Here is an 8,943-nt window from a genome sequence, read left to right as displayed (position 1 = left end):
ATAAAAAACAAAGCCATGGTCGTCATGGGTAGATGTCTCCTCTAACTTCAGATGTCTTCCATCAAGAGCAGTAAGTGAGCCACCTCAGTACTGCCAACAGCCCATGTTGTTATTTCCTGCAAAATTAACCTCCAACTACACATCAGAATAAAATGAAGACCTTTTAAAAATGTTCTGTAAGAAGTCTGAGTAAGTACCCAACCTAGAATCACCACCAGCCTCTAAGGCAGTGTGGGAAATCCAGTGTCAAGTCCCTCCTGCACAGGAGGAGAGGTGAGTACAGTTCTGCCATTTCCTGGGCATTGCTGTCCTTGCCTGCTGGCACACATGTGCAGAGAGAGGCTGGTCCAGTGCAGGGCACTGCTGGGGTTTGAATGTGGCTGATTTGCCACTCAGCTGTGTCATCTGTGTCAAAATAGGCAACTGTTCTGGTCTTGTCTCAAGGGATGGCAGGACTATCCTAAATATCTAGATATCCAGGGTACGATAAATATCTAGATATCCAGATGAGATGTTCAGGTGAGGTACCCCCATTACCAGGGAGGGACAGGCTACTCCAGATGATGCCTCCAAGTGGGGGTCTAGCAGGAGTCTTTGCTTTGTCCTCCGGTGAGTTCCAATGTCTCTGATAGCTGTGCAGAAGCAGTCACTTCACTTTGGAAGCCTGGCACTAGGCAGATTTCTCAGTCTGTTTTCTCACTGATAAGAACAGGAAATTTTGCAGTAGAGGTTCATGTTCTGGAGCATAGCCCCCACAAAGAAACTAAAAGAGTACTATCTTTTTATGAAATTTGACCAATCTACTTTTTCCTGTGAAACTTTTTTTTTCTTTGAAACAATTTTGTAATTTAGGGCTGACCTGGAATGGAAGACAGGCCCTTGATATCTGTTGATCATTTTAACTATACTACTAGATCAAATCAAAACTATGCTGAAAGCTATGAACAGCTATAGAATTGAAGCTATGACTTAAATAATTTAATACAACTCATATAATCCTACCTAGATGTCAACACTGTGTCTCTTTCTAGCTGGAAAAAGCTGATTTCAGCTAGTTCAGTGCTAGGATAGTTTTAATGTAGCCTACAGAAAGGTGTTTTGTACTGTTGTAATTTAGTTCCCAGAATAACTCTCAATCCAGCATTACTGACTATTACGTAACAGCAGGATGAAAGTTTGTTCCCGTAAGGTTAGTGTGCTTGTTCACACGGGTTAAATGCTCAGGTACCCTGGCCTTTTAAGGAACTGAGGGATTAAACTGAGTACCACTGAGGAGAAAAACCTCAAAAGGAAAAGTAATATAATATGACACAATCCAGATGTGTACACAGCAACCTGGTGGACATGTGAAGGTTTTGTCCCAGATGGAAGTGTGGAAGCACTACATCAGACTTTTACTGATTGCTTTATTCAGTAGGCCATTGGGACTTTGCATAATGAAATTCTGTCTCTTAATATTGGAGTGTGTGTCATGACAACAGGACGGTCCTTTTGTCTAAGGCAGACCTTGAGAATCAACCAATGGCAAAGGAGTAGCACAGAATTGTTGTGGTAGAAAACTAGAGCTTTTATGCCATAGCCTCGCTTGATTTCTGTAAGCACGATAACATACTGAGGAAAAGATCAAGAGTATAATAGGATAGTTGAAAAGGATTAATATAATGCACTACTTTTTCACTTCTTCAGAAGCAGCTCTTAATGTCAAATTAAATAAATAAAGGCATACGTCCTTTCTGATGGTACTTGCTGATTCTGAACTCACTGAAATTAGTCTTAGTAAATCATTTCAAGACTTCCTTTGTTCTGTTCATGTTCTCTGCCTTGAAATAAATTGGCAAATTTAGGATCCCTATTTCATCAGTGGTGGCAGCAAAGGTGGTTGATGTATCAACTCAGATTTTCTACTGTTTATCTAAATGTGCTTTATGAAAGAAAAAGAGTTTGTTTTCTGTGCTGGGATCATTTCATCAGTTCAGCAGTTCTGCCTGCAGTGAAGTAGAAATGTACCTGAGCTTCTTTACTGTTTGCATGTGGACTTGGCAATGATATTGCTCGTTTCAGAAATTTTTTCTTATCTGCACGGCTTTACCACTTGTGAAGAGTTCCACACTGCTCCTTTTCAGTTGTGTATTTTCTTTTGTGCTCCCTACTGTCTGTTAGCAAATATGAAAGGTTTGTCCTGCTTTAATTAAAACAAAAATAGATCAAAATTCAAGAACTACCTAAACGAAAACTAAGACAAATGCATGTACAATTTGAAAGGAGAAGAATCTGAATACAAGGCTCAGTCTTGCATTCTGAACTTGAATACTTCTTAAATTGCATAGTTAGTTCAAGGCTGTGTAATTAAAATATTTAAAAATGAGAAAATCAGACAATAAAATGGTTTTCTTCTTTGTGCAATATGAACATTGAAGTAATATTGTTCAAGAAAAATAAATACTTGACATAGCAAATTAGACTTTAGAACATTCAAATTGATAAACAATGTTATAAATAATTGAAAAACTGATGGATGTCCAGAGCAGGTAGTACAAATTTGAAGGTGTTCAACCACAAAGTTAAACCTTGAAGAGAAATGTAGAGAAAAATGTAATACCTTTTATAGAATTTCATGGGGAGCTGTGAAATGGTATCACTGGTGCCCCATTTGACAGGTTCAGAGTGTTGTTTCTCCTCAATAATGCAGTATGGCTGCACATAAAGAACCTGTTTAGGCTCTACGGTTGTCTTTGAGTCAATGGAACTCTGTACATGCTTTGGTGGACTGGAACCTATCAAGTCTTCTCCTGACATGACTGATGTCACACAGAAGTACGTACCGTGGGGTTTGAAAAAAGGGGAGTGTAGGCAGTGTTTGTGAACTGTGTTTGCTGTATTGATATGTATAGGCTGTCCATAAGCACTGTTTGCTTCAGATCAACTTCCGAGGCTCTTATGGATCTTGTCTTACACCTGCCTAGAACCTGCTGTCTAACAGAGCTGTGTGATCTGAAAGCAGTTGTTTCCCTCAAGGAAACACAAGTGCAGTGTTGTTCGTTCTGGTGCTTAGACAGTCTGCTTGTGTGTATTCCTTCCTGCATCTCCATACATATGTGTATATTTTTATATTTTGCTTACTGCTCAGCCAAGATGATCCAGGGCATGACTCATGCAGGTAGGACAATAGAAATTACATTTCATATGTCTTTGTCTCAAATTCAAAATAAACTCTTGCTAGAATACAGTCTCTCCACCTGGAGTGGCTTGCTTGTGTAGGTAGAGTTAAAAATAAAGTGTGGGCCCTGGATTAATCCTGAGGCAAACAAAAAAAAAAATCCCTTGTATTTTGAGTGATGTAACTGAAGGGGAATTTGAATCTATGTTTAGCTTGAAAAGTGGTGTGTTCAAACAAATCAGCGTATGCGTTGCCATGTGCATTTTGAGTGATTTCCTTAGAGATGCCTAGTACTATTGCTGCTTTTTTAGGAGATCAATAAAGTGGGCATTTGAAAAATTAATATGTTAACGGAAGTAGAAGTCTAAAAGAAATGCATGCAGAAAGAAAGCAAACCTCACCATTCTGGTAAAGTCATGAAAAAAAAACAACACTGCATAAAGTGAGGTTGATTATAGCACAGTTTCATAAAACAATATTTTATCTTCCTGGGAAAATGTAATAGCTGCTAATTTGACCAAATTTGATACTTGATTGGTCTTGTTTGATTAGATTGATTACGGTTTTACTAGGTGGTGTTTAAGCCCTTGGCTTTTAATTTCCAGCCAGCTGTGCACTAGTATTTTGTCAGAAAATTGGGTAGCTCTTGAAGGCTTGTATTTGAAAGCCCCTCGGTGCCAGTAAGTATGTATTACCTGGCCTTGACAAAGTGTGGTCTGTTGCTGCTTGAGGAGAAGGGTTTGCTATGCAGCCTTAACTCTCACCTTGACAGTGGCCTTAGTCTCACCTTGATTTTCAGCACTGTTATGGTTGCCCTATGGCCTGGCTTGGTCTGTGGTTGTCACCACATGGCTAACCTGGTGCTTAAGGTGACATTAATGTTGGAGAGCTGCCATTTGTTGGAGTCTGTGACAGAGAGAGTACTCTGGGACCTTTGAAACTTGGAGAACTTTATTTTTATACTAGTCTATAACTAGTAATCTGATCTAGAAGTAGTACTCTAGAAAGCTAATTTTAGGCTTTTCTATTTGCCAACTCCTCCTCCTTTGGAAGTGTGATTTATACCATAGCATCAGGCAAAGCATCACCAGCCAGTCGAGAGAGGTAATTGTCCCACTCTGCTCTGCACTGGTGCTGCCTCACCTTGAATATTTTTGGCAGTTTTGGGCACTGCAATATAAGAAAGATATTAAGCCATTAGAGAGTGTCCAAAGGAGTGCAATGAAGATGGTGAAGGGCCTTGAGGGGAAGCCGTGTGAGGAGCAGCTGAGGTCACTTTGTCTGTTCAGCCTGGAGAAGAGGAGACTGAGGGGAGACCTCATTGCAGTCAACATCCTTACAAGGGGAAGTGGAGAAGCAAGTACCGATCTCTTCTCTGTGGTGACCAATGATAGGACCCATGGGAATGGCTTGAGGCTGTGCCAGGAGATTTAGGTTAGGTATTAGAAAAAAGTTTTTCACTCAGAAGGTAGCTGGGCACTGGAAGAGGCTCCCCAGGCAAGTGATCACAGCACCAAGACTGACAGAGTTCAAGAAACATTTGGACAATGCTCTGAGGCACATGGTGGGATTCTTGGGGATGGCCCTGTGCATGGCTAAGAGCTGGACTTGATCCTTGTGGGTCCCTTCCAACGCAGCATATTTTGTGATTCTGTCTGTTTTTTCTTGTCTACTTTGAGGATTTTTCCTCTAAAAACTCAAGTAACTTAGTTTAAATTTACCTTGCGGGTACATTGGCAAACACAACTGTACTGGGTGCAGATGCCCAGGTGCTGTCACTAGGGGCTCCCTGTGAGGAGGGACTGGGGCTGCCCCACATTGGTTCCAGCCAGCTTTGACGGACCCACCCCAGGGCACAGCTGGGCCCTACACTCATGGCAGTGGTGCCTCAGGGAAAGCCTGTGTGAGAAAAAGCAAGAGCATGGCACAGGGAGAGGAGTAGGGAACAAAAAGAATGAGAAACTGTGGCATAGGGAATGCCAAGGTCAAAAGCACCCTACCATGGCAAAGCAAGTATTCCCTGAAGCCAAGGGAGGGCTTAGACTGGAACAGGCAGAGCATGGTGCTGGGTAGAGGAGTCAGAAGTGAAGTTGAGCCTGGGTGGAGGATAAGTGGTCTTCTAATGTCTGGCAGTTTCTCACTATCCCAACATACTTATATATACAATAAATCAATTTTCCCCAACCTGAGTGTAATTTGCCTATGGAGGTAATTGGTAAGCAACCTTCCTGTCTTTATCATGACCCAGAAACTTTTCACCTTATTTTCTCACCTGTCTTGTAGAGAGGCTGGGTGGGTGTTTGGCCCTTAACCAAGCCCAACCCACCAGAGAACTAGGTGCTCAGTTGGTCAGATGGTCATTTTGGTCCATTTTAGATGCCCTGAGTGCAGAAGGCTGCCAGGGATGATGTGGGAACTGTGAGTGACCCGTGCCTTGTGGGGCAGTAGCTGGAGGTCAGGAGTGCCTGAAGGCTCCTCAAAATATACTGGGCACCAACCTGTGGGCAGCTGGATCGAGTCCTGTGAGTCTCAGGTTAAGATCAGAGCTTACCACAATAAATCATGTTTCTCACTGCCCCCTTCTAAAGGAAAGGGGGCTGATACAAGACTCAGCTAAGTTTTGTATGTAGGTTTGAACTGAATAGAACATGGCAAATCCCGTAGCAGAGTCTTTGCTGCACATCGCTTTGCTTTTGTTGAGTTTTTATTCTGACCCTAGTTACACTAATCAGTTTGTAAGAAATAAAATATTAGACTCACCTCTGCTGAAAAGTAGAATCATACTTGCTTCTGAACATTAAACATGCACTAAAATGCTTTTTTTACTGATGCTGTAATTTGGTGAGACTGTAATCTAATTCCTATTGAAATTGGTAAAAGAAATGCATCCTGGAGTTGGGTGAACCTAATTGGAAAATATTTCATTAGACTGATCTATTGCAGTTCTAAGATTATTAACAAATAAGGAAACTAAATCAGTCTAAAATATAGCAAGCATTCTTAAAAAAATATCCTTAAGAGAGGTGATCTTGTCTGTTATACTTGCTAGCAAAATTTTCCAACCTTGGAAATGATTCCAAGATTTACTGAGGTTGTCAAAGAATTGGTAGTTATCTTGTGCTGTGCTGGCTGAAAACAGGTACCAGTGTCCACGAGATGGAAGCAGATACAAATAACTACATTTCAAAGCTTGCATATTGCTCAGCTACTTTAGTTGTTTAAAAAAACACATGAAGGTACTGTATAAACTCTTGAATAAGCATTTTCTGTTTTGTCTGGTGATTGTTTTATTTTTTGCTAATGTAATTGTTGTGGAGATCTCACCCTGTCAGTTTAGCATTCCCTGAACTATATTTTGGTATAGTTAATCATTTCGTGCAGGACTAACCTGTGCCTCCTGGGAAAGGATGGGTGAAAAGATTCTTGACTTAAATACAAAATTCATCAGGTTTGACTTCAGCTCTGTTTATTGGCAAGTCTTATGTGTCCATGAGAGGTAGGGGGAGAGACTGTTTCAGACATTTAACTTAGTGCAACTATCATGTCTTTGATCATATGCTGGTGCCCTGGTATCTGTAGTGTGTAACTTTGGATCTGGTTGTCTGGCTGGTGCTGGAAGCCTTTGGCTTTTTTTAAGCGATAAAGAGACTGATTACACATCTTGAAGGAGGCAAAATATCCATCAAGTCTGAGTGAAGTTTTCCTTGAGGACAGACTGCAAGACCAGTAATATAATACGTGAATCAAAAATCAGATCTGGCAAGGCTTGGAACCATGGCCAATGTTGCATGTATTAGAGTGAAGACTTGCTGCAATACTTATTTTGTGGCACAGGTATGACCACCAATAAAAAAGAAGTTCCTTTAGAAGTGGGAGAAATATCTCAATACAATGAACTTCAATAATTTTCTGAAGTTCAGTTTCTCTCCAGCACTTAAACTTCTAATTTTACAGCTTGGGTTGTATATATTAACAGTATGACAAACCTGAAAAATAATTTTTCCTTCATTCAGGAACGACTTGTTTCTGTCAGAGCATGTTTCCTACTCTTGGTAACTTGACAGTTGCTCGGGGCTTGCAGAATTGGCTCCAAGGAGCCTGGGTTTACTGTAAGAGCCATGTCAAAGCTGTTAGTTTTTCTTCAGGCTGGCAGTCTTCATCTGATTTTTACCTGAAATGTTTTTCACATTTGGCCTTGAGTTGTTTTATGTGTGTGAATCCAATAATTGGATTTGGAAGCTGATACCTTTTGAAAATTTCCAAATAAGCAGAATAAAATTAATGATAAAAATAACCCATCTTCTTGCAGTGATTTTGGTAGAGTTATGGTGTTTGTACTTTAAAAATTGAACATTTTATAGAGTAATACAGGTTATCTTTGTGTTTTATTTCTGGTCTTCACAGTTGCCTTCTTTACAGAACTGCTAGAAGGCAAAATGTATTATTGGATAGAACTACAAGTCAGTTGGAATATAAGGGGGTTAGCAATCTGGAGAGGCACATGGTGTGTTGTGTGATGTAAGTGATCCAATATCAAAGTTGCAAAAGATAACTGAAATACTGCAAAACCTAATTTTTATGAAGTTATCAGCAAAGTAGTACCATGACAAATTTCTTCTGCACATACACTTTTTAGTGTGCCACCAGAATCACAGAAATATAACAAACTAATGTCCAACATGTCCAACTTCAATTTCTGATTTTATTTTTATCTGTCAATAGTGGGACTCCAACTCCAGCTTCAGATGCTGATGTTACCACACTGAGAGGTCAGTTTTCATCTAACTCCTGTTAAGGCTGATTCTGAATTCCTAGGTAACTGAGAAATTTGATGGTGTTCGGACTTCAGAAAGAGCTGTGAATTTTTGTATCTCTATAATGCTGTTTGTAATCTGGAGATCATGTTATGTGCTGACATTATTTTGTTACTGTATGAATCATGAAAATCCTACTGGACAAATTAGTTCTGTGCACTTTTTACTGCATTTAATTTCACGTTTCCAAAAATACATCTGCTTAGGCAGAACATTAACATTTTATTCTGATTAGTGTATTTGGTACTTTTCCTCCGGCTCTTCAGGTGTTTCTTGTGCTGTTGCTGCCGTGATTATGGGAATAGAAATCAAATTTGACTGTTGGTTTATTCTTGCTGAACTGCTTCTGGGTATCTACATGTACATGGGTATAAAACCTCCCCCAAACCAAACAAAATAATACTGTTCTCTTTCAAACTCAGATGCAGCTGCCAATGTTCCTCCCCCTGATGAGATCTCCATTGAGAGTCCTGCAGGTGGTACCATCGAGGAGGTAGATGTTGTAGACACCACTGTGAGTGATTTTTTTCATGGGGTTCAGCATTCTGTTGCCTTTCCTAAATGATACTTTTCATGGTCATTTACATTTTTCTAGTATTTGAAGGTGTTAGCATGGTGTGTTAATACTAACCAAGATTTCATAAAACCAGGGCATGGAATTTCTAAAGTTTTAACATAATTTCCTGGGGAAGTATTTTTCATTTGCAGAGGCTATGCAATGCCACTTCCCTGGCAGTGGGAGAGGACAGATCAGCTGAGCTATCAGATGAGGATTTAGCTTAGAGTACTAGGACTAAAGAGGGAATGCCTAGTGGTCCTGAAAGCTCCAAGAAGAATGTGGAACATTATTATTCTTGTGGAAACACAATATACCTTAGGTTGCTGTAGTAGTGGTACAATGTGTAGGATGCAGAGAAGTGGCCTGGACAGCCTTGAAGATTCTGATTCTCTGCTCCTTTTCCTCTGCTGATA

The 8,943-nt window shown here is 40.2% G+C and overlaps 1 protein-coding gene across 10 annotated transcripts in view; it reads left to right on the top strand.

The window, feature by feature from the left end:
• The window catches only part of IMPG2 (interphotoreceptor matrix proteoglycan 2), a 61,472-nt gene that overhangs the window by 27,696 nt on the left and 24,833 nt on the right, over positions 1 to 8,943 (top strand). For all 10 annotated transcript variants that reach the window (XR_001877399.1, XR_001877400.1, XM_017830854.1 and 7 more), the window contains 2 exons: positions 7,880 to 7,926; positions 8,394 to 8,485. Coding sequence is in view for 8 of the 10 variants with exons in the window: in XM_017830854.1 (XP_017686343.1) it covers positions 7,880 to 7,926; positions 8,394 to 8,485 (139 nt within the window). In the remaining 2 variants the exon portion in view is untranslated. The remainder of the gene's footprint in view (positions 1 to 7,879; positions 7,927 to 8,393; positions 8,486 to 8,943) is intronic.

This window comes from Lepidothrix coronata, unplaced genomic scaffold (assembly GCF_001604755.1).
Source record: "Lepidothrix coronata isolate B3197 unplaced genomic scaffold, Lepidothrix_coronata-1.0 Scaffold184, whole genome shotgun sequence".
NCBI classification, from domain to species: domain Eukaryota; kingdom Metazoa; phylum Chordata; class Aves; order Passeriformes; family Pipridae; genus Lepidothrix; species Lepidothrix coronata.
This window is presented reverse-complemented; position numbering and strand designations above follow the sequence as displayed.